This window comes from Leuciscus leuciscus (assembly GCF_965113295.1).
Source record: "Leuciscus leuciscus genome assembly, chromosome: 15".
NCBI classification, from domain to species: domain Eukaryota; kingdom Metazoa; phylum Chordata; class Actinopteri; order Cypriniformes; family Leuciscidae; genus Leuciscus; species Leuciscus leuciscus.
Window position 1 is genome coordinate 4,285,742 of NC_138739.1, and position 26,912 is coordinate 4,312,653.

The window sequence follows — 26,912 nt, forward strand, 5'->3', positions numbered from 1 at the left end:
AATCTATGAAGTATAACTGTAGCTGAAATGAAAACTCAGCCTTACCTGATTAAGTTGGAAAATCAGCAGATCGTGTAACATAAGGAGACAATGCTTACTTGTACATCAGGCCTCGTTGGCGCAGTAGGCAGCGCGTCAGTCTCATAATCTGAAGGTCGTGAGTTCGAGCCTCACACGGGGCAAGATTTTTTGTTTTGCAGAATCAATGAGATTCGCTTGTGTTGTTTGATGTTCCAGTCTGTGGAAAATCACCAGAGCAAAATTCTGACATTTCTACTTAAGCATTTTGGCATTGTTTTATGTCAGGTTTACTGATAAACACTGCCACCTAGTGACTCTCTTAACGAAAACCATAAAAAAAAAACACATTTCTGTTCCTAGAAATAAAAATAAAATGGTAACACTTTACAATAAGGTTCATTAGTTTAACATACATTACACTAACACTAACATTAATTAACAATGAGAAATACATTTGTTACAGTATTTATTCATATTTATTCATAAAAATACAGCTGTTCATAGTTTGTTTCATGTTAGTTCACAGTGCATTAATGTTAACAAATACAACCTTTGATTTTAATAATGCATTAGTAAATGTTGAAATTAATATTAACTAAGATTAATAAATGCCTTAGAAGTATTGTTTATTCTTAGTTCATGTAAACTAAGGTAGTTAACTAATGTTTTCTAATGAACCTTATTGTAAATTGTTACTAATAAAATATTTAAAACAATTATTTCAGCTAACTGCCAAGACAACATCTCAAAAATACAAATTATTTCTCAAAAATAACTAAAAGTGAAATTAACTAAAATTAAAAAACTGATTTCATATCAAAATATTAAAAACTATAGTATATTTATAGTATTTGATTATACTAAAATAGCTAAAACAGAAAAAAGAAATATATCGTGATATAAATTTTGGCCATATCGTCCAGCCCTAATATAGCCTATAACATAATATGATATAAATATAAGACAAAAACTAATTTGGGGACATCATGCAGTGAAAGCAAAGCACGAGAGATGCGATGTCAGCTCGCAGTGCCTCGTACATACAGTAGTTAAAACAACGATTACAATATCATCATAGATGATGCCTATCGCACACTCCTAAGCACATAAAGAATGAACTTACAATTGAACTGACATTTACCAACTTTCTTCTCCCTCTCTCCTCTCGCGTGCAGGAGACAGATGTAGGCTAATATGCTGCCGCGAATTGTCACGTGAACAAGCGAATCCACAAAGATAGAAAAAAAATAATAATACACGCTAATTAGATAGTTTTAATTTGGAAAGCATTTAGATACGTCTAAGTCAAAGTGTCATCTAAAATTTAAGACCTTTTGTAAGTAAAAATCTGACTTTTTAAGACTTTTTATGGCCTTAAATTAAAAAAAAATCTAATTTAAGACTTTTTAAGGATCCGCGGGGACCCTGTTTTAGCCAGTAAAATCACACATGACCTGTTCAACTCTACCTCGTTTTATTGTAAATGAGAATTTCAAAGCTAAAAAAAAAATAAACGAAACAGTCACAGAGACAAAAACACTGGCCAGTACGGGGATCGAACCCGCGACCTTGGCGTTATTAGCACCACGCTCTAACCAACTGAGCTAACCGGCCTGGGAGAGCAAACACAAAAATCAGTGCTCAAAAATAACACAGTAGTGTTGTATTAAACCACTGATGTCCAAGTAAGGGTGGGCGATCTGACGATTTTATATGGTGATCGATCTTGAAAGACGCCAACGATCTACTTTTCAAGCGAATCGCTGAGATCACCATCTGATGTCATCATAATAGCAGGACTTTTATTTTGACGGCGCGTCTGACTTTTATTTTGACGTTGCTGAGCACATGGCGCTCCTATTCTCCGTCTTCATTAGTTTATGGTCTCTGTTTAACAGTTTTGTCTAATACATTACTAGATAGAACTGTTAAACAAAGAAAGTAAACTATATACGAAAAAAGTTCTTCTTTTATATTATTAGTAACAGAAAGGCAAACGCTATAATACTTTCTAATTTACCGTCAGGATTCAGCAAATGCACATTTTATTAATATTTTTTTTCAAACAATTTCTTTATTTGTGAAATATACTATAATACAATTACAGAATCAAGAAGTTACAATCTAAAATCTAAAAAAGTCATAGTTTAAAGATTTATTTAGTTTGTTTTCAGATTTTTTTACATTTTAATTCATATATATAAGTGCAATATAAGTCCATTCGTGGAATTTCCATACTACTAAATATTCCACGGTTAACTGTTAGTGGTATCATAACAAAGTGGAAACAATTGGGAACAACAGCAACTCAGCCGCAAAATGGTAGCAGAAGTGCCAGATTTGCATAATTGGGAAGAATGCGTTTCTTCCCAAGTATCTTTTTCTTTTCTTAAGTAAAATAATCTACTAGTGAGATTTTATCTTTAATTTAAATATGAAACAATTTGTTATTTGTCAGTGATCGTAGGTTTATACAAAGAGGAGTCTAAAAACGAGAGTTCTCCTGTGAATACACATGGAGAAAAAGTGTAATCTCCCCGTCGGGGAATCGAACCCCGGTCTCCCGCGTGACAGGCGGGGATACTTACCACTATACTAACGAGGAGTGATGACATGAGTCTCACAGAGCCCTTTTGTTTCAACACGAGGGATACTGTCTTCAATGTCTGATTTTAACTTGTTTAAAGATTTTGTTGTAAAAAAAAAAAAAAAAAGCAGAGCAAATTTTGCAGTGTTGTAGTGACAACATAACACCGTTTTAACTCAAATCTTACCTTAAGGTTGTATTACAGCACTTCTTATGTTGGGAGCTCCTGATCTGAATCTCTTACGTTGAAGCACTAGTTATTTCTAAGCAGGGTCTGAAATAGAAATTAGCACAATATGTAACTAAACATGCAATTTGATCAAAGATTTGTTGTTAGAACAGTAAATGTAATGGGATATCAATAGAAAGTCCCATACAGTGACGTGATTTATGGATTAATGAGCGGTCAGAACATTGACCACTGTTTGTAAGTCTCAACACCACACACTTGAACACAAATAACAAAAGCATTTGTTTTTAAGTGTGTAAAAGATCTTCAAAAAGATCTACTGCATTGGCCGGGAATCGAACCCGGGCCTCCCGCGTGGCAGGCGAGAATTCTACCACTGAACCACCAATGCTTGCATGATGGTCTCTTTTGCTCCGGACATTTTGTGTTGTAACAGTCTCAGTACTGCATTACTGAAAACATGTTCACTGTATATCCATTTATCCATTACTATAAATCTCAGTAGTCAACGCAAGAGGACTAACCCCAAAAAATACTCAACTCCAACAGATACCTCAATGTCCCAACAGGGAGCTTCCCCTTTGAGAAGAGAAAGAATACATGAACAACTTATGAACTTAAGAATAGGCCTACATGAATGCAACTTATAAAGAATAGCATAATGTCCCTGAACTTAAACCCCGGAGTCCCAGACCTGTAGACAGTTGTTAAAAACTGTAAAGAACAAGTCAAGCTATCTTTACAGAGAAACGTTTTTGGACTGAGTTTGGTATTAAACAACCACTAGGTGGCGCAACAACCCAAAGATTTATAGCCTATGTTATACTTCTAATGCTTCAATAATTCTATTGGATTAAGGTAAGATTTTACTTTGATTTTGCAACGGTGTTAAATTTTTCACTCAATATTAATAGTTTTCACAAACTGACCAAGGTTTTGAGTTCTTAACTGAGATCAAAGGTTGCAATTTGATCTATTGAGCAAAATAAGCTTTACTTAAACATGTGGGCGATTCCACAGTTTCTGTCCACACGGGGTGTAATGAACAATATAGATTGAATAATACCCAGTTGTTGTCATTTTTTTATTTTTAGTTCACTATTTTGTTAAAGTTAGATGTAAGAAATAATAAAGTTACTTTTATCCCACTAAGCCTTGGAATTATCGTGGAATGAGACTTTATTTTATTTCCGTCCCCAGAAATTGCGGATGTCATGGTGGGACATTCAGTGCATCTAGATTTTTCCTAAGTCATTTCTTTCATTTCCTTTAATAAAATCCTGAATTTTGGCGCATAACATTTATTTTGGTGTGTCTTCTACAAAATACTAGTACTAACACTGAAAGTATAATTCCCTTAATCCACCACGATGCAATGGAAACATTTACTAACGTTCGTTACACTTTCTGTCCAAGCAGTTACGCACGTTAAACTATGATTCTAAAGGAAGCAGAGATATAATTTTTTCATGTAATTCTATCAGTAGCGAAACGATAAAAACATCTTGTGTGGGTTAAATTCTCATATGCGTTGCTACATGATAAATTGTTAATAAATCGGGATAAAACGGGGGCCGAGATTTTCTGTCCAAAAATCATAACGCTCGTACATTTTATTCTGACGCTGAATTTCCATCTCCTAATGTCTCAACGGTTCTCATGTCAGAAATAAGATTGTCTAGGTCACGGTCGCTCTGCGTGGAAGGAAGAGTTAACAGGATTTCACGGATTTCGACGAATGTGGGTACGTTTGTGGATTCTGTCCAAAAGTTTACGAACGTTAAAATGATACGAACGTGGTAAACTTTGGTTAAGTAAACATTAAATAGGATCATTGTGGTGAGAAAGGATAAAAGAGTGTGCGAGTCGGATGATTGCGAGTGGTTTCGGACTGAAAGCGTCGTGTTCATCGTGAAAGAGCATGAATGGTGGTTTTACATTTTGACAGATTCTGCACATGTATCTCGTTCGTAAATTAGACGGAAATTTTCAGTCTGTCCAACTTCGAACGTTGTTTTCTGCGTATTTTTGACTCATCCTCAACTGCCTTCCATTTACTTCTGCAGTAAATTAATTGTCCTTTAGTTAACAAATATTCAGGGTTACTTTGCATATAGAGTTATTGGTGTAGTTCAGCAGAATTACTCATTTTATCTGTCCACGTTACACATGTTATTTCATTCACGATGTATGATCTTTAAATTTGATAGTATGATGACAGGTTATTTTAATGTGTTATGAACTTGTTCTATTCTTTGCCAGTTTTCATGAAATGGTATTATTTTGTGTTACAGAGGCAATCTTGCAGGATTGTTTAATTTTTTTCCGTCCACGTTACGCACGTTAGAACTTTGCACACTTGTAGGAGTTCCTTTGTCTTCTACATTTGGCTAATAAATTTGAAAAATATACCTGTGGTATTTTTTTGTAATTTTGCTGGCTTTCAGTTTATGAACATACCAGACTCAAAAATGCACCTTTTAAGTTTATAGAACAGATCATATTAGAGATGGCCACCCTGCCTGCATGTAAGTCCTATTACCAGTTTTGTGAACCATACACAACGCATGACTCATAACTATACCAAATTAGGAACAAAGCAAAACATGAACTGGGATTCAACCAGAATTGTATTAAGATGAATTAGATAAAGTACACTTTCTGCTTGAACTTACACTGTTTTTCTGTCCATGTTACATACGTTAAATATTACATCAACTCAACTTTGATCAAAGTTTACTAGTTTACCATTGCCAGATTTATCCTGCCTTTCACACAGCTGTACCCCAGGTTTTCTCAGGATGTTAACACTGGACAATGGCTTTCTCCATGAAGATTGATTTTGCAGGCTGTTTGTCCTTGCAGTTAGGCCTAAACTGTGGAATCGCCCATGTATCAATGCTAATATCCAAGAAAGCCTGCTGTAATAACATATATACATATATATATATATATATATATAGTAAAAGAAAACACGTAATTTACGTTAAATTAAGGTTGAAAGATGTTTGTGTGCTGGAAACTGCACTTCGGCTGATCTGACAGGATAATACTGACATCCAAGTTAAAAACTCATCAATTTACATAAGAAAAACAAAAATAAATATTTTTGGTTTGTTATTTCACTAGTTGTGGGACTTGGGATAACTTACCTTGAGATTGAGCTAGCTTATTATTCGACAACTTGATCAAGAACAAGTAACATCTAGTCGATGCAATCCGATCTATCGAGCACGTGCAGTCAAGAAACTTATCTTCATAAAATAAAGAAAGTTTACATTAAGAGTTACTAAAGATTACTAAATCTTGAAAACTCAAACTTAAAAAAATGTCACGACAAATAGACCTAAAAGCCTTTTCGCGTAGCCTACCCACCACAGCTTGAGCCTAAATTGAATTTCGTTTTTATGAAATGAAGATGAAAATCTTACGGATTTTTATAACCTTATAGCCTTTGTATAACAGAAAACCCTTTAACTAATAAAACTTTGCCACTTAGTCTTCGAACAAATGTAAAAATGTACGTACTCACCAACAAGAAGCGCCCGTATAGTATTCATGTAAGTTAGTTCATCTCCACCCAAAAGCTGTTTTAACGCCAAATTACTTAAATAACTTTAAAGTTTCCTTCAGGAGTATATTCCAGATAAGAATAGACAACTTTAAACAGAAATAATCGATGACTTCGCTCTTCGCTGGTCTTCGCGATGATGCTCGTGCTCCTGACTGCTTGCGCGACCGTTGAGGTTTGTATTTTTGCGGCGGGAAAGAAAATAGCGCCCCCACAATGAACACAATTGTGCAGATTTGCTTATAATACTGCTTGTCTGTGTTTTTTTTTTTATAGTGTAAAACTTAATAAAGGAAACACGTGACTTAATAAAGGAATTGAATATTAACATTAAAATTGATTATTAGCTCATTTCAACTATGTAGTACCTTTTCATGATCCTATCAAAATCGTGGTAAAAAATATATTTAAATATTTATAAACTTGGAAATAATTTTACTTTTCTTTAATTAATCAAAAACACAAGGGATTGCTTTGGTTTGAGCAGATGTTTTTAACTAACAAAAGCTAGGTAAGCCAGAAATTCGAATCATTTTTGATGGAAAAGCAAGTGGTTTGAGGAATTTCCTTATGATTTATGATAGTTTTTGTCCCACTCTAAAACAGTCCACACCCTGTTAGATGACATTTCATATGTAAATATATCAAATTCAAAGAAAAGTCAAAAGGGTAAAAGACAAATAATAAAAATATTAAAGGTTAAAAATAGCTTCAAGTTGACATTCAATTTAACTCTGAAAATCACTCACTAAGCAAATTGTGTAAATATGGTCAAGCTTAAGCACTTAAACTTAATTATAGCCTGATTAACATATTTCTGAAAGGCTACTAAAGCCATTTATAGAAACAATCCTTACATTTCAACACATGCAACATATTCATTTAGTTGTACAAGTCAAAGAGTTCAAACGTTGCTGTATGACAGGAATGACCCCATTAACTCATGAAAAGGTTTAAACAGACTACAAAAGAGCCCTAGAGAGAGTTTATTCTAATCTCAAGTTTCAAGTCCTCTTTTAATGAAGAACAAGAGATGTACACAATGTTGCAATGACTGTATTGTTCACAGAATTTGCAGGAATCCGGCTTTTACTTGCAAAACAAGTGACTGAAAAGCATAAAAATAGTTATCAATTCTTACATCATGACTTATCGACAACTGCATTTACTTCATAATAAACTGTTAGTTACTAAAACAAACAAGAAAGTGTTCATGTACACAAACATACACATCTAATCTACGTGTCCTGCATTCGGTTAACTACATCAACTGAAATGCTACGCTTCTTCGAAGTACGTCATATACACATTTCATCACATGAAAGTTTCGTCTCAGGTTAGAGGAAGTTCAATGGCAAAAATCTGCCTCTTTAGACAAAAGTATAAAGGTGTTTGCTGGAATAACAACAAAGGCACAAGTGACTACAAAAATCATTCACTGCTCGCAGTTGGTGTGTATTAGTAAGGTGCTCTTCCCTTCGGGTCAAGAACAGGAGTAGGCTTACACAGTTTTCAGTCATGATTCTGGCTACAGAAAGACTAACAAAAGGTCTCCAGCTGGATAAGAAATCTCCATAATTGATTTATGTCATCAATTATGGAGCATATGAGGTCTACAGAAGCCAAAGATTGGAAGAGTTCACACATAAAACAGATAAAGTCCAACAAGAATCTAATGAGAGCAGGAGGACATCTAATACCCCCCCAATACCACAGCGGTTTAAAAACAGGCAAAGACCTAAATTAAATGCTTGGAGTTTTGTTTTGGCAACATGGATATGTTGTTTACACTGGTAAAAACACCTGGCACAGATTTCGAGAGTGTTCAGCAGTTCGCGGTGCTTTCGGGCACAGCTCGTTCGTAGCGGGAGGCTAGCGGTTGTTCTTCATGGCGTCCTTGGCAGCCAAAATGAGAGGAGTGAGACTCGAGAGAGGTTTGGCCAACTTCAGGAAGGGATGCTGAGGAGACAGAAGGTTTGATCAATTAACAAGTTTACACAAATCATGCTATTCCTTAATCGCTAGTAGGGTTGGGTATCATTTGAATTGGGTAACGATTCCGATTCTGCTTATCAATTCCGATTCCTAATTTCGATTCCAATAAGGTAAAAAAACAACAACAAAAAAACAACAACTTAGATATCATTCACATTGCAAAACATTTAATTGTAGCTGAATATCATGAACAAAAATCAACAGGCTAAAGAACACTTACACAAGGAATTTTGCCTATGATTTAAAAATACAATAGAAAAACAACTAGCCTAACATACATTTCCAGCATTATTAAATTCAATTAAACACTCAGTAATTAAAAAAGAACAAGTAAAAAATGAGCAATCGCAAAAAAAAAGTTACAACTGAACAACGATACGATTGAGATAAAGTGTTTTAAGATTTTCAGTTATTCAGGTTCAGAAACTGTAATCAAATGTAAAATAACACTGCACTTTATAAGTAAAATATACATTACAAATATATAGTTACAGAAGTTATTCAGTCAAAAACGAGTGAATTTGTCTCTTTAAGAGTTGCCCATGGTTACACACGCCTGCAGAACTGAAAACAACACCCGAATCGCTGTGTGTGAGGCACAGAAAACATCTCGCCCTTAAATTGTATAAAGTCCTTTTGAAATGCTCACAAAGGAATCGATAAGAGGAATAGAAATTTAAATTTTAAAACAAGTATCCGATTCCTGACCTCAATTCTGGAATCGATTTTGGATTCCCAAACCTAATCGCTAGTACTAGTTGCTGGCTGGTTTACCTGCAAAAGCTCTTTGCTTCCACCCCTCTTCTCCACGTCCATTTCCAGACAGCGACTCAGGAAGTCTCTGAAGATGGGCGATAACTTTTCAGGACTCTGCAACTCTGGAGTCCCATTGGTGGCAATCAGATAGAGCGCCTGAGGAAGAAAGAGTTCGAGACTTTAGTAGGGCTGCCCCCTAATAGTCGACTAACCGTTAGTCGACTAGAAGAGGCTTAGTCGAACAAAATTGTATTAGTCGTTTAGTCGCAGAAAACAAACTGAAAAAGTGGCAAAATCACGCAAGCTGTAACGGATAGATCGTTAACGGAAGGAAATCCAAAAATTCATTTATTGACCTCAAATACGGCTTATCACTTGAAACATGCAAGTAGCAGCAACTTTAAAAGTCTAATCGCTCTAATGTTAATCTAGATAAATGTGTGCTATTATTAGGCGCATATCTAAGTATTTGTGTGGAGAGTGTGTTTACTGCATGACACACAGGCGCTGGCGCCATCACTTGAGTTTAACTTAAAAAACTCAATTTTTGGTCATACAGATAAGAGTAATGCAAAGTGTGAAGGGTTTACTTTTATTTTTGTAAACTCACAAAACGTTGTTTTTGTAAAATAATGGTGCTTTCTGTCGATTCGGTCTTGAACTTGAGCACATCACATAAATGAACTGAAACTCAGCGTATACTTAACTCACAGGCATGAGAAATAAATCTATAGAAAGCTTGAAATTTTTACATTTGAATGAACATAAATATTCTACGATTATGTAATCCGTATGAAACGTGCATATAGGTGCATCCACCACTGGAGATGACGAGGCAGGATTGTCGACTTAATCTCTGCAGCCGAAAACAGAAAACATTACTAATAAATTATTAAAATGTTTAGTCAGAATGAGACTCTTTTTTTCACAACACATTCATAATCATTAAATTTGCCGGCGCGCTGTGGCAAGCTTTATGTTTGAATTTGTGCGCTGATTAGGCTATACGTATTTTATATAGGCAACTAAAGGTGCATTATTTTGATTTATGGCTTAGTAATATGAATGCGCGATTATTCGACTAGTGGCTTAAATGAACGACTAATAGTCGACACGATCTTTAGTCGAGGGCAGCCCTTGATTCTAGTTGCATTGTCAATGGACTCAAATCGGCAATTCAAATCGAACCTCAAACAAGTTGTTGGGGAATCAATGACGCCAACATACCCTCAGTGGGTTCTCGTTGAGGTACGGCGGTTCTCCCTCCACCATCTCGATGGCCATGATGCCCAGGGACCAGATGTCGACTTTGGGTCCGTAGGCTTTGCGAGTCACGACCTCCGGAGCCATCCAATAAGGCGTGCCTACCATAGTGCTCCTCTTACTCTGTTCAGGAGTGATCTGGGCACAAAACCCAAAGTCCGCTGCGAAGGAGACAACAGAAAGTTTAGAGACATTTCTAGACCTGGTTTGGGTAATTTCATTGTCTTGAGGATTTCAATTTCGTGAGCAAAATCCATTAATTCCTATAGGAACCCTTGCAATCGGGAGTGTCATGTGAGGGCGAAAATATTCCCCACACAGATTTTGTTCATGTTCAAGTTGGTTCGCTAATCAACAGAAAGCTGCTTGGTTTGAAAGTGACTTTGGGTGAGCAGTGCTTAATACATCTCTACGCTTTTGACAATGGACCTTTTTTGCATGCTAAATGTCACTAATGCACCTTTAGATGGAACCTATAGACCTTAGTATCAGTAGATGCCATATTTGATGCCAATGACAACAAGGATGGGATGGTTTGAAGAACAGCTAGTTTAGTAGGTCATACGGTTGCATACTTTGGTGTCGTTGATCAAGATGGTGCAACACCAAAAATACATCATTCCAAAACAATTCCAATGGACTTTGGGAGGGGATAAAACGTTATGAACTAAAGGATTAGTTCACTTCAGAAGTAAAATTTCCTGTCTTTCTTTCTTCAGTCGAAAAGAAATGAAGGTTTTTGAGGAAAACGTTCCAGGATTTTTCTCCATATAGTGACTTCAGTGGGGTCCAAATGTGAGTTTCAGTGCAGCTTCAAAGTCTCGACACGATCAAGCCGAGGAATAAGAGTCTTATCTAGACAAACCAGCGGACATTCTATAAAAAACAAACATTTATATACTTTTTAACCACAAATGCTCGTCTTGCACTGGCTGTGATGCGCCACACATTACGTAATCACGTTGAAAAGTCACGCGTGACATAGGCGGAAGAACCGACCTAGTGTAAAGCAAGCATGCAAAGACCAAGTCAAACGTTATTTACAAAAAACAAATAAAAGGTATAGCAACGATTTCGGACAATTTTAAAGTTGGAGGAGAAAATGAGATGGAGATTTTTGCTCTACCCTACATTTATGAACCGGAACACACGTGACCTTTCAACGTGATCACATAATGTGTGGCGCATCACAGCCAGTGCAAGACTAGCATTTGTGGTTAAAAAGAATATAAATGTTTATTTTTATATAAAAAAATGTATATATAAAAAAAATTGGTGGTTTGTCTAAATAAGACTCTTATTTCTTGGCTGGGATCATGTCGAGACTTTGAAGCTGCACTGAAACTCACATTTGGACCCCATTGAAGTCACTATATGGAGAAAAATCCTGGAACGTTTTCCTCAAAAACCTTCATTTCTTTTCGACTGAAGAAAGAAAGACAGGAACATCTTGGATGACGTGGGAGTGAGTAAGTAAGGAAATTTTTATTCTGAAGTGAACTAATCCTTGAGGAAATACAGTTATCAGCCCCATTTATGAAACATGAGCAAATTGCTCGTAAAACCTGAATTACGTTAATTAAGTGAAACAATTGACAAAAATGTTGTTTCATAACCAACTTAGACAGAAGTTTGTTTTGCTTGTTTTATGATCAATAACAGATTTGATTAGTTTAGGGCTAGTTTGATTCACACTGCATGTCTTGGGTGAAAAACTTCGGAAGAAATGCTGAGATGATGAACATGACGCTGGCGTGCACTAAACATTATCAGCATACATCAAAATACTAACATCTCTTCACATGCATTTTAAGTGCTGTTGGGTACTTTTTTCACTTGAAGAACTGTCATTAGTCTGTTTGCACATCTATAGTTAACAGCCTTCTTTGCCGTTTCTTAAGTCACCTAGTTTTGGCTCACAAGAGCTCTCCTGTTCAGAGCGAGCTGCTAAACCAAGCCAAACCAAACATGACGTTTCATGCATCTAAGAGAGCCATGTGTGAAGGCACCTTTCAGTGAGAGTATGCCTAACCACAATCAACATCTTTGTTCTGTGTTCTGAACTTCATGCTCAATGCAAAGTCGTAAAAACCGAGAACATACTGAGCTTGACAGAACCGTCCATTCCCAGAAGCACGTTGTCACTCTTGATGTCTCGATGAATGACCTGGTTAGCGTGCAGAAACTCCAGTGCTTGCAAACACTGTGAAATAACAGACAAGAGGAAGGTCATTAGTTAAGCGCCTCGGCTACTTCCTGAACACAGTTCAGTTGTGCTTTAATCATCAGGGTTTCCCCCTAAACCATAAGCAGTAAATCTAGCGGGCGACTTCAACGCACCTCTCGGCACACAGCGGCGATCTGAGCCTCGTCCATGCATGTTTCTGTTACGACATCTGTGAGCGAGCCGCCAGCCAAGTACTCCATCACTACAAACAGCTCCTCACCTACCAGAAAACTGGAGCACACACACAATGAACACTCTTAAAACTTCACGGTATCATTAGCGGTTTACATCCAAAGTTACGAATTTAATTTGTGCTAAATCGCATAAAACATTCGTGAATAAAGCACTGTTCCCATCCCATGTGTTCAAGAGAACAAAATGATCACTTCCTGGAAAACTAGTGCAAAGTATTAAAAATGGAAGTTTCTGTGGCTCTTTTTTAAGCACGTTATAAAGTACACAATAGCAATGCTTTCCTACATAAATTATACCCTGGTAATCCAGAGTTCTCGCTAGAGCAGTTGAATTTGCTCAGCGAGTTACTCTAGTGTCGAGTAATGATGCTCATTATATATGCCCCTTGATCCGAGCTGCACCAATCACATTGGGTTATCTGATATAGACCAGAGGCGAGCTAAACAGAAGACAACAGCGCTGTGACGTCGAAGTCATTAGTAAACATTGCAAGATGCCTATGGAAGAACACCAGATGTTTGAAACGGCTTTGGCCGCAACAATGATCGAGTTAGACTTGGCTTTTTATCTAAAACAGGAACAGAAGACGCCGCTCGAATCATTCCTTTGCAAGAAGGATGTTTTTGCTGTTTTGCCGACCGGATACCGTAAGAGTCTAATCTACCAGTTAGCTCCGCTGGTAGCTAAGCGTATGGGGCTTGTTGTGATTGGTCGTATTGTTATCAAATTGCGTGCAGTGAGATTTTCAAATGCATGCTTGGTGCCGCCCCTTCGAGCTGGCCGATTTTCATTAGTCGACGCCAGACCATTAATCTTTTAGATTTAGGTCTGGATTTCCAGGCTACATAAATTGCGCAATAACGTTTTATTCTTACATAATAAAATTACGCAAAAAAAAACGCAACAAGAAACAGAGTTATCCAATCAAAGATGTGTTGAGGTAAAAGACACATGAGTGTTTGTTTAAAATAGGGGTGTGACGATCTCTTGTTCCACGAGATCTCGCAATATTAAAAGGTGACGATATTACTCGTCGATACCAGCATTAGCGAGTTGAGTTTGTGGCAAAACCTTTTACAGTGCTTGTATTATATTGTTCTGTCTTTTACTGCATATGACAAATAAATATATGCGCTGCAGGTTTCAGAGTGAAGCGTGGCGCTTTATTTACATGCCTACATGTTACGTGTTTCTTCCAGCATCTCATTCACAGTAAATGCTTCTCCACACAAACTCAAGTCTCTGCATTTGCTGTTTGTTTGGGTTACAAATAACATGCATTTGGGAACTCATATAAAATTCAGACTGTAAATGAGTTTCCAGATGCATGCTATTTGAAACCCAAACAAACAGCAAACACGCTTTTGTGTTTCATAGTTATTTTCATGGTTGGAGCGTCTCAAACTCAAACTTATACAACGTTGATCTGGGAATGCAATGTGCGCCATTTCACCAGATTTGTAAGATAAATCATTTATAAACCTAAATATGCAAATTGTTGTTCATCGCGATTTCAAAATAAAAGTTTAAATTCTTGCTCTAAGTTTGCATGTTTTAATTTCCACACGTTCAAGAAATTACAGTGGCTGTAGCATTTCTATCGTAAAGTGGCAGCCAAATATTAAAGATTAAGTTAAAATTTGATTTAAATGTTGTTTTGCCAATATTAAACAAGGATTAGATCTGCTGTAAAGCGTAACAATCATGGCCGCCGGCGCCCTCTGCAGGCATTTGTCAAGTCAAGTCAAGTATATTTGTATAGCGCTTTTCACAATACAGATTGTATCAAAGCAGCTTCACAGTATTAAATTAAAATAATACAACAAGGTTTGTTTCTAGTGGAATTTATTGATTGATAAAATTAAATTAAATATCCCCAAAATATCCCCAACTGAGCAAGCCAAAGGCAACAGTGGCAAGGAACCGAAAAACTCCATCAAGTGACCTAATGGTGTCCTAAAACTCCATCAGGTGACCTAATGGGGAAAAAAAACCTTGGGAGAACCCAGGCTCAGTCGGGGGCCAGTTCTCCTCTGGCATTTATGAGCTAGAGGCCGGATTGTAGTTTGAACTGTAGGATTATATGAATGCCTGGCTGAAGAGATGCGACTTTAATCTAGTTTTAAACTGGGAGAGCGAGTCTGAGCAACGAACAGTATCAGGAAGACTATTCCAGAGTTTTGGAGCCAAATGTGAAAATGCTCTCCCTCCTTTGGTGGTTCTGGATATCCTAGGTATGACCAAAAGCCTTGAATTTAGTGATCTTAAAGAGCGCGATGGATTATAGGGCGATAGAAGATCCGTTAAATAGACTGGAGCTAAGCCGTTTAGGGCTTTATAAGTCAGTAGCAATACCTTGTAATTAATACGGAACTTTATAGGTAACCAATGCAGTGATGATAAAATCGGTGTTATATGATCATATTTTCTTGATCTCGTAAGAACTCTAGCGGCGGCATTTTGGACTAACTGTAGCTTGTTTATTGAGGATGCAGGACAACCAGCTAATAAAGCATTACAGTAATCCAGTCTCGAGGTCATGAATGCATGAACTAACTTTTCTGCATCAGAAACTGATAGCATATTACGTAGCTTAGCAATGTTTCTAAGGTGGAAAAAGGCTGTTTTTGTAACATATGAAATATGATTTTCAAAAGACAGGTTGCAATCGAGTATAACACCCAGGTCTTTTACTGTAGAGGATAAAGTAACAGGACATCCTATGATGTTAAAGTTGTATTGTGCGAGGTTTTGTGGGCGGTTTTTTGAACCGATAAGTATTACCTCTGTCTTGTCTGGATTTAATAAAAGAAAATTACGCGTCATCCAATCTTTTATATCTTTAACACACTGTCAATTTGGATAATTTAGCGTTTTCATCCGGCCGTGATGAAATAAATATATATTTGTCATAATACGTGATGTACATAAGTTAATTATGTATAATCAGGAAACATTAGCTATTGTTCAAAAGGAGTTTCCAATTGAGGTCAACTTTTTGACGAGGACTGGAGACCAAGGTCAAGTTGATGTTACTTGAAGAACTTTTACCTGTCTAAGAAGTTGACAATGTTTGGGTTTTTCAGCTCCTTCATCACGAGGATTTCATTGATGATTAGCTCTTTCTTGGGCTGCTTCTGCAGGTTGATCTGTTTGATGGCCACCTGAGAGACAAGACACGCATTGCAATGATGAGAATGTGGAAAAACGAAGAAAAACAAATCCATTTCTCTCTCTTTTGCATTACCTCCTGTCCAGTGGCGACGTCGATGGCGGTGAACACGGTTCCCGAAGCTCTGTGGACAGAAGCAATGATTAATATCTCCAATCAATGAACATGAACATGTTATGCAAAATGATCAGACCTACCCTTGTCCGATCTTCTCGTATCGTGTATATTTCTTTTTTGGATCTCCAATACTGACGATGGTTCCTGTCGGAGAACAAGCAGAGGACACGTGATTTGAGTCTCGCTAAAAAAGTGAAACTGCGCAAATAACTATGTTTAAAGTGACGTACTGAGCTTGTCCATGATCTCCTCATCGGTCATCTTGCCCTTTTTGGGTCTCTGTCGGTCGGTGGCCTTCGACGCGACCTCACTTTCTGTAGACGTCACGGGGGGAGGGAGGGGGTCGATGACAGATGGTCGAGTGTATACCTGAAATCATAAATATTAATCAAAACTAGAATAGTATTTTAGTGACGCACTAATTTATATTATTAGGGGCTTTTGCACCGGAGGATCCTTTTCATAGTTCCTAGAACTATTGGCGGAAGTTCCTGGATTTTGGCGTGTTCGCGCCGCAGGAACTAGGAACGATTTTAGTTCTAGGAACTCCTTTTGGAGGAACTAATTGAGCTCCTACTTCAGAGTCGGGTCTAAACCAGCACTATAGGAACTATAAGTGACGTTAGTGTTCACTGATTGGCCGAACACACGTGAAACACCAGCACCCGCCATTTAAAAAAAATCTAAACACACAGAAACTAAATCTATGAACATGTAAAACAGTGATAGATGGAGCTCTTAACCTTTACGCTGAGGAGAAAATCTTACGCAACTTTGAGGGGACCAAGCGAAACATGATTATGTATTTCTACTCATCAACACTGGACATCAACCACACGCTAATAACTTTTCATTAGGGTCTACTTTCTATGTATAACAGTTCTAATAACGTATTAGACACGGAGAATGTGAGCACTGTGAGCTCAGAAGTTCTCAGCGCCGTCAAAATAAAAGTCACAACTACAAGGGTGTCTTACATCACTTCAGAGTTCCTACTGGCGCTGCGAAAGCAATCAGGAAAACATTCTTAAGTGATCCATTAGTTCTCGGGGAACCACCCTGGTGGCTAGTTCCTATAACCAAGTTCCTATAACTATCCGGTGTGAAAGCCCCTATAGACTATACTTGTATTTTTAGGTGAACTATTCCTCTAATGGCTTCTTACGCTCTTAGTGTGTTCTGGTCGAGGTGCGACAACAGGTGGTGGCGCCTCCTCATCGTCATCTTCTTCATCATCATCCACCGTTTTGATTGGGGACGAAGGCTCTGGTGTTTTTTTGACAGGCTTAGGTTTTAGGGAAGGAAAGCAGTGTAATTATATTCGGAAAGGATCAGGTTTAGTCAAAAAACCTGTAAAAACATTTTTGTTGCTTGAAATAAAATAAACATTACATTAAAATGATTTTTTTTATTATAATTTTATAATTCTTTATTTTATAAACCTATTTTTTTATTAATTTTTTTAAATGAAATTTAAAGTTGATAAGTTAAAAGTTTAAGTTTAAGGGTTATTATTGTTAACTAAAACAAAATCGTAAAAAAAAAACTAAAAAACATTTTGTTGCAATAAATAAAATGTTACTTGAATTAAAATAAAGTATGAAAAAACTTTAAATTACTTTATTTCAGCTAGTTGCTAACATTTTTTATTATTTAGTTTAACTCGATGTAATAAAATAAATAAAAATGAAATAAAAATGAATAACAACTATAGACAATTAAGTATAAATAAAATTAAGTATAAAAATGACCAAAAAAACAACAAAATTACTATACGTTACTTGAAATAAAATAAATATTAAATAAGTGTATATTAGGGTTATCCATAGTTAAATGAAATAAAAAATAAATAAAAATAAACCATAAAACACATTGTTGCTTTAAATAAAATAAATGTTAACCAAAAAAATAAAAATAATAATAATAATTAAACTTACTTTATTTCAGCTAGTTGCCAATATTTTTCATTATTTAGCTTAACGATGTACTAAAATAACTAAAACTGAAATAAAAAATTTATAAAAACTAGACAATTAAAAAAAAAAAACACCACAAAATTACTACTACACGTTACTTGAAATAAAATAAACATGAACTGAAATTAAATTAAATATAAAAAACTTAATTTATACCAGCTAGTTGCCAACATTTTTCATTACTTCGTTTAACTTGATGTACTAAAATAACAAAAACTGAAATAAAAATGAAATGAAAACTGTATATAAATTTATAAAAAACAAAAACTTGTGACAATAAAATAACAAACTTTAATCAAAATTAAAATGAAAACGGGAAAATATAAAAATAAAAAACAATTCAAAATATTAATAAAAACTATAATAACATACTAAAATAACACTGGTTTATATTTCAGCCAAAGCAACATTTCACCTTATCATTTAGTTGAACTTGATGTGCAAAAAAAAGAAAAGAAATAATAATAATAAAACAAAAAAATTATAAAAAGACACTTTGTTAATAAACCTTTAAAATGTAAATGAAAACAGAGAATCCAAAACTAAAAACTAATTGTGACCCTGGATCACAAAACCAGTCATAAGTCACAGGTATATTTGTGGCAATAGCCACAATGGGTCATCATCATCTTTTTTTATTTAATGCCATGTCAGCAATCAGAGCTATCTTCATGGCAAAAATTGAATTACAAAAACACAAATATCATATAAATACAATAAAAACAGAACAAAGATAAACAGCAAGTCATATTATACAATATATTTTTTTAAGTTAACATATGATAAAAAATCCAAAACCTTTTCAGGTATAATCTCATTAAAAATGTCCCACAATGGGTCAAAATTATGGATTTTTCTTTTATGCCAAAAATCATTAGGATATTAAGTAAAGATCATGTTCCATGAAGATATTTTGTAAATTTCCTACTGTAGAAATATTTTTTTTTAAAATTTGTGAGTGATTGCAGCAAAATCACGAACATAAATGAACAACTTTAAAGGAGATTTTCTCAATGTTTCGATTTTTTTGCACCCTCAGATTTCAGATCTTCAATAGTTGTATCTCAGCCAAATATTGTCCTATCCTAACAAACCATACATCCATGGAAAGCATATTTATTCAGCTTTCAGATGATGTATAAATCTCAATTTCAAAAAATGTACCCTTGTGACTGGTTTTGTGATCCAGGGTCAACAAATACAGCATCTCAATGAGTGTAAAATAACATACCGATTGTTCACCAGAGGGAAATCCATCCTTCTCTACACATAAACAAGAGGAGAAAAGCGGTCAGTACGACATGACGTGACACTGGAGCTCATATCAGCACACACACCGGCGCTCCGCAGACCTGAGGAGAAGCTGAGGTACTTCTGCCGGCCGTTGCCCGTGGAGTCGTAGAACTTCAGGACGTCCAGAACGGCTTGCGGGTTCTTCTTCTGCTCGGACTTGGTGATGTTGGAGGTCTGCAGTAATCTGGCCCACTGCTCCGGCATTCCCTGCGGGACACGGAGAAACCACACTTAAGTCTCCTTTATTTATACAGCGCTTTTAACAATATAGATTGATTCAAAACAGCTTTACAGTGATAACAGTAACAGAGATTGTTTTGGCTTTACAGCAGCTCTAGGATAAAGTTAATGTCCAGCTAAAGTTAGTTTTGATTGATTCACTTCTGTTGCAAAGATCATTAGCTATTAACTTCGAGCCCGCTAACACGACACCGTTCTAACAGAAAACCCTTAATGCGCTTCGACCCGCTCACTCGCACAACAGTGTTTGGCGCTCGAGAACGCAAACCTTGAAACAGGTTCCAAGGTGCAAGCCTTGAAATATGTTGAAAAAACGGTATCATCTCCGCGTAAACTTCAAAAACGCGAATCTGCGAAAACACTGACGCATATGCGTATTACGTCTTTAGTCTATAGGTATGGCCGTTTGAATATATATGCGTGTAGTCTTTTTGTACAAATTGACCACTACAAATTACTTGTCTGGCCTTAAAAATTCAACTTGCACGTCCGGAAGCAGGAAATATGATCAGACTTTAGTTTTTCAGCCAATTCAAATGGTGCACCTGGTTTAGGTTATGCATCGTTTCTACTGTACATTAAAATCTTATGATTACGATATCTGGCCAAAAAGTGCAATGCACCCTTTGTGTCAGTTTCAAAATCTACTTACAGCTTTGTTAAGCAATTGTTGTACACTTTTTGGTGAACGTGAGTAAATGCAGGGCGAAAAAGTCCCTTAGATTTGTGTCACGGCCGGTTCGTAAAGTGCGAAGGAGGAAACAAACGGGGGCTCGTCCGGGATCTCTCGGGACAATTAACATTGGCACGAACTTTGTGGGATAATATTTTCGGATGAGAATGTCAGAGACTTGTGGGTGAGCTCATTTGACTCGCCCAGCAAGCAGCCAATAAGTAGTGATGTAACAACGACATAGCCACGCCCTAGCAACCAGTTACAGCACCCTAGCAACCACCCCATAGACTTCCATTGAAAAAAGGTGAACCTCTTTTGACTCAGACTGGCAAGTAGTCTTATCCAAATACACACCAAGTCTATTAGTTTCAGCCTGGAAAATGTCTAGCCACGCCCAAGCAACCATTTACAGCACCCTAGCAACCGTGCAGCAACCTGAATAAGCCATATTTCAGCACCAGAGACACTGGGATTGGCGGCTAGTTTGTTTCTGAATAGGCCTTTAAAAATGTTGATACAATGTAAAGTATTTTCTCAGGCTCTTGTTTTAAATGATTTTGTACAAGCAGGACGTGGTGGTTGGTCGGTGTGGTATTTCCCCCGCCCCTCCTCCACTGTGATTGGACGGCTGGGTAAAAAGTGACAGTGATGCGGCGCTCTCATTGAAAACAATTGAAAAAATACGGCCGTAAACTTTGTACAACATTACAATAACAACTATATCGAATCTTTAGGTTTATAATTTGATAGAAATTAAACATTACAACAACTACATAAAACCTTTCCGTTTAATATTTGATAGGAATTAAAACAAATATATATGTTTTTACATTGGGTATATTATTTGATTTTTTTTTTTAAGCTAGAATAAAGAAAATAATAATAATAATAATAATAATAATAATAAAAAACATACAACTAAGCATCTTACAACATTACAATAACAACTAAATAAAATCCTTCAAAGCAATCCTAAGAATTTCCACATTGAAACCTTTTTAAAAACATTGATTATTGAAATTTCTGAATGAAAATGTTATCTAGCAATAATTAAAGGTGCATTGTGTAATATTTGGGAGGATATGTTGACAGAAATGCAATATCATATACATAACTATGTCTTCAGTGGTGTATAAAGACCTTACATAATGAACCGTTATGTTTTTATTGCCTTAGAATGAGCATTTCTGTCTACACACACCGCGGATCCGCTTACATCGACATGTTTCTACAGTGGCCATGAGCGGACAAACTTCTCACAGCGCGTTTCGTCACTGTGTTGTTCTCCGTGTGAAGAAGGAAGTTAAAGTCAGCGAATAAAACACTGACACAATGATGAACAAGAAGCAATTACATCTCGTTTTACTGAATAATTAAGTAAACCTAGTTTCTTAATTTATCTTTGTAAAGAAATCACATTGTTTAACTGGCTACTCTCTGCCGTCTCAGACGACGACATCACTTCCTGTCGGCCACCGTAACTTCTGTTGGGTGCAATTCGCAACCTCACCACTAGATGCCGCTAAATATCACGCAGTGCACCTTTAAAGCAGGAATAATGTATAATCAATAAGAAAGTAATTAAATATCAATTAATATAACTCATTATTCAGGCTATATTTGCTGATATAATACGTATACTAACCGTAAACTCCCCAGTAACCGCGTCGAATCCCACGTGGATGGTGTGCTCGAAATCTGAGGGCGGCGAGATCTCCGGCCGCTCTTTATCTCGATCTTTCCTCCGGCCACCTGTAAAAGCCAAACACACACACACACACACACACACACACACACACACACAGCGTCTCATGAGCATCAGAACTCAAGAGATTCACTTTGACCCAGAAAACATGACACGTCTCTGAGATGCGACGCTAATGAAAGTGAGGTGTGAATCGAGGTGATGCATCTCTAGAGACCACGATACGTACAGTAAGATATGAAAGTCAAAGCTAAAGCGTGTCTGTGGGTTTGATGAGCCCTGAGAATGTGATGACAGGTGTAAAAAGCACTTAGAAACGTCTTAATGCAAATGTGTATAATGGTTTATTTAAGGGGAGACACTAAAAAATAAACACACTTAAACTTACCTGTTAGATCACATATTTAAAATATAATGTCTATGTTGTTTCGACATTAATTTGGAGATTAAATGTGAAATTATTGCAATTTAAAAATGTATGAAAAACTTAAACGTTAGATGCGATTAACAGCACTTAATTACGCCGAGCATCATATAATATGCGATACGACCTGGAAGTGTTTGTGTTTATGCTTTGATACCATAGACTGTAAAAAAAAATATGTTCGTAGTGTGCGTGACGTCACCCGTAGTGTTTCTGAAGAGTATTTTTGAAGCCCAAAGTGGGCGGAGCCGGCCGTCGCCATCTTGGCAGCGTCACTCCCAGATAAACGAAAATGTGCGGCGAGGCGGATTAGCTGAGACGACGTGACGCTAACGCTAGCAGACAAACGGCTAGTAGTGACATCAGCGGCAATCCACCTGTCACTCAAGAGGCCACGCCCTTAAAGTTAATTTTGATACGCACCCTTCTCGGCTCCGGAGAAGATGGAGATGATCTTGTTGCGCTTGCGCTCCTCTGGCACCGAGGGAAGAGGCTTTGAGCTGTGATTGGCTGCGAGCGCGTGGTCCTTCCCGCCGCCGCTGAAGATCGTACTACTCATCCTCACGGGCGGAGCGGGCGGCTTGTCCTCCAGATCCCCATTATCACACATGGTCCAGGACGAGAGGAGAGGAAGAGAAGAGGAAAGAAAGGAAGAGTGGGAACGTTTGCAGGTGGAGATAAAGAAAAGGAGGAGTTAGAGCTGGAAGAGCAGAGGGAAGCACAACGGAGAGATGAGCGACGCACACGCAACACACACTCGACAACAGCACACACAACACATCTGCACAGCTGCCGGTTTATACTTACACGAAAATAATACATAAAGGAATTAGAAATTAAAAATATATATTTTGCATTAAAAAAAATTCTGATTAATTTTAGGACCATTTTATAAATATAAATAATAAAAAAACAATAACATTTTGATTTGCAAGTACTGATAGTGTGCGGGAGTTCCTTGTTTTTTGTAGATGCTTGTTTATCATGAAAATAATGTCACAATAAAATAATAATAATATAATTGACATAAAATTAACTATATTTAATTAATATTAAATAGTAATACATTCATATTAATGGAAAAATGGAAAATAAATTATATTTTGCATAAAGAATTTTCTGATTTTTTTTAGGACCATCAGATCCATTTTATAAATATTTAAATATCATAAAAATAATGTCACAATAAATTAGTAACTGTGGTAAAAATGAACAATAATTATTACTGTTAAAAATGTTTAAATGAATATAAATGGGGAAAAATAAAACAAATTAATTAATATTTTGCATACAAATATTCAAACTATTTTTAGGATCAGAACTATTTTATGCTTGATATTTATAAAAAAAAAAGTGAGGAAAAATGAACAATTGTTGTCCTTAAAATTAACAATAATTAATTAGTACTAGTAAATAATAATAATAATAATAATAATAATAATATGTAAACCAACTTTTTCAAAAAAGTTTAATTTATGCAAAATATAATTTCTTGTTTTTTTCACCAGTTTGCTTAATTATAATGAAAATAATAAATAAATATTAAAGGATTTTTTTTTTGGATAAATAATTTTCAGATGATCATTTTATGCTTAATATTTATCATGAAAAAAATGACAAAATAAATTCATAACTGTTCTTAAACTTAATGATTATTACTATTAAATAATAATAATAATAATAATAATGTATAAATGGGGAAAAAATAAAACAAATTAATATTTTGCATACAAATATTCAGGACCATCAGAACTGTATTTTATGCTTGATATTTATATTAAAAAAAGAAGAAAAAAAATTAATAATTCTTGTCCTAATACAAATAAATAATAATAATAATAATAATAATAACACAATGTAAACCATAAAACCAACTTTAAAATGTAATTCATGCTAAATATATTTGTTTCCTTTAAGGCGAGACACTACAGGTGAATAGGGTAAAATTTTAAAATAATAGATATCACCATGAAACTTCCTCAGTTCATTACTTACACAAGTTCATACAAAAAATGTTTTACAAGTTTTTGAAATTTTTATGTTTAATTATGCAAATTAGGTATTATCTCATTAAATATGTGCAATTTTACATATTTTTTCAGTAGATATATCTGAAAATATGATAAAGCCAGACACAAAATTATTTTTTCATTTTGATTACACACAAGATGACAAAAGATGTTCAGAGGGATTTCAGGATATATGCTTTCATTACCTAGGAAATCAAAATATACTGTCCATAGCCTTAAAATATCGATTTTTCGATTTTTTTTTTTATTAAAATGTCACATAAATCAGGCCAGGAATGATTTATTAACAAATCCCTCTGAACAGATCTTCAGAATACTGCTAAGTGTATAACTGGAAAGTTTGGTGTACATAGGTGCTACATAGGCTGAGATGTTTCTACTGGAGAATGACAAAAAAACGCAAAAAAATTATTTTGAGAAAACGGCAGTTAAAGATTTAAATAGCTCTAAATGAGATTTCGTCGTTAGCTTTAAATCCCCGTTTGGACATTCACGATTGGTTACTGATAGAAAGGAAATGCCCATATTTGGTATACATAGCGTTGTGCATGAGAATCAGAGCTTTACAACGATCCCGGACATGACAGACTTCAGTGAACAGACGGAGCTCGGCATGTCGCGATGGAATACTAACTTCCTGGTAAATTCGGGAGAAACTTACTGCCGCAAGTAAACAAAATGTAATAAAATAAACATTGTAATGTATATTTTCAGCGTTTTCTTTATAGCAGCTTGAAATAATACATATTGAAGGAGTAAACTCGGCCAAAATCTCAAAACTGACCACTGCATGAAAAATCGATGTTTTTGCCTGCCGTGTCTCGCCTTAACCAGTTTGCTCAATTATAATGAAAATAATGTTAGAGTAAATTAATTCTTATTCTTAATAAACTGTCTAAAATGAATAATTATTTCATTAAATAATAATAATAATAATAATGACAATAATCTTCCAAATTAAACTATTCTTTTTTTTTTTAAATCCTTGAGTAAAATCTAATGCCATGAAGCCTGGCCAGAACTCATCAAACCTTCTCTATAACTCAGTCTTCAACTCATTACATGTTTTACTCATTAGCACTGTTTAATTATCATATTTAAAGACATATTCTTCTTCTTCTTTTGTCTTTATTATTGTTTGCCATGAACAGCCAGGACTGGACCCAGTAAAGCTGAAGCACAACACACAGGCAGAGAGAGAAACCTGATACAGAAGCAGCAACTGCATATAAACACACACACATATGCAGAATATAATAACAGAGTCTCCTCAAACCCTACTGAGTGTCCTACCTAGACAGCACTGCAGGACATCACTTACACACTCATGTCGAGGCTCAGACGAGCTGTCTGGATAGGCAGCACACTAGGCTTTGAGACGCGGCCAGAGAATCTCGGGTTTTGTCGCGACTCACCTGTGAAACTGGAGTCAAACTTCACTTTAAACCGCTCGAACGGGTTCAACAGGAGCGGATGTGTCCGCGTAGAGGCCCGAGGTGACGCCAAAGCCCCGTCTGGCGCTTTCTAGGCTGTTTTCTGCTGTCCACAGCTTTATTTTCTATAGTTTTTTGTGTTGGTTTGGGGAAGGGGAGGCGCCCAGCAGCGTCTCTTTCTGCCCTCGCCTGCAGCAAACAGCCAGAGACCGTTTCCGGTGCGAGTGCATTGTGGGGGAACGACCGACAAAATAAGAGTCTGGCGAATTAAAATCAAGTACTTTTTAATATTACGTAATTAATATATTGCTATTAACGATTATGTGTATTACAATAATTGATTTATCCGATCAAATACATTAATACGTTAATTTAAAGGTTTATACATTTTTATATTTCAAATAATCAAAGTCCCCCTGTAGCCAATAACTGTAGGCTTTTTAAACTCATCTTTGATCACCATAATTCTATATTTAAGCGTTTGTTTTCCTTGAAGAAAAATCTCATGCCTTAAAGCAGCTTGAATGTAACTCGACACACTTGCCTCATTTTAGTATACGCGGTTCTATGAATATGCAAATGAGCCCCGCCTCCACTCACTCACTCAGCTCAGAGATCCACTGGTTGACGATCACACGTTGATCTGATTGGTTACAAGGTAGTTTGTGACGTCAGAAACACCAGTGATTTCAAAGCGTGTTTTTGAGACTGTCTTTGGTTCACTGCAGTTTTAAGGAGAAAATACTCAGCAATGCTGTCGACTTATGAATTTACACATGGTTTGTCTTAAAGCAGATTAAAAACACCACATAGACACATAAACAACATTAAAAGCTGGATTTTCACCACAAAAAAAAAAATATATATATATATATATATATATACTGTATATAAAATACTAATATACCAATACACTAATATATATTTTACATATATATGCTAATAATTATAGATTTATTCACAAAGTATTGATGTAATAACAGACAACATTTTATAATAAAAGTAATAATCAGTTTTATTCACAAATGCAGTAACGCGTCA

The 26,912-nt window shown here is 35.9% G+C and overlaps 1 protein-coding gene across 2 annotated transcripts; it reads right to left on the reverse strand.

Annotated features, from left to right (window-relative positions):
* Positions 1–7,366: 7,366 nt before the first annotated feature.
* Positions 7,367–26,075, reverse strand: pak2b (p21 protein (Cdc42/Rac)-activated kinase 2b). Of its 2 annotated transcripts, none has more exons than XM_082139122.1 (15): positions 25,854–26,075; positions 22,832–22,994; positions 21,925–22,031; positions 19,423–19,570; positions 19,302–19,333; positions 17,260–17,379; positions 16,325–16,463; positions 16,175–16,238; positions 16,053–16,101; positions 15,857–15,969; positions 12,724–12,841; positions 12,487–12,586; positions 10,348–10,544; positions 9,139–9,276; positions 7,367–8,328 (listed from the first exon to the last, which is right to left on the reverse strand). In XM_082139122.1, exons 2-15 carry the CDS (start codon positions 22,965–22,967, stop codon positions 8,242–8,244), a joined length of 1,548 nt encoding a protein of 515 aa, XP_081995248.1. In that variant the 5' UTR covers positions 22,968–22,994; positions 25,854–26,075; the 3' UTR covers positions 7,367–8,241. The 2 variants fall into 2 exon arrangements, with proteins under 2 accessions (XP_081995248.1, XP_081995247.1); XM_082139121.1 differs by having other exon boundaries at positions 22,832–23,108.
* Positions 26,076–26,912: the final 837 nt, after the last annotated feature.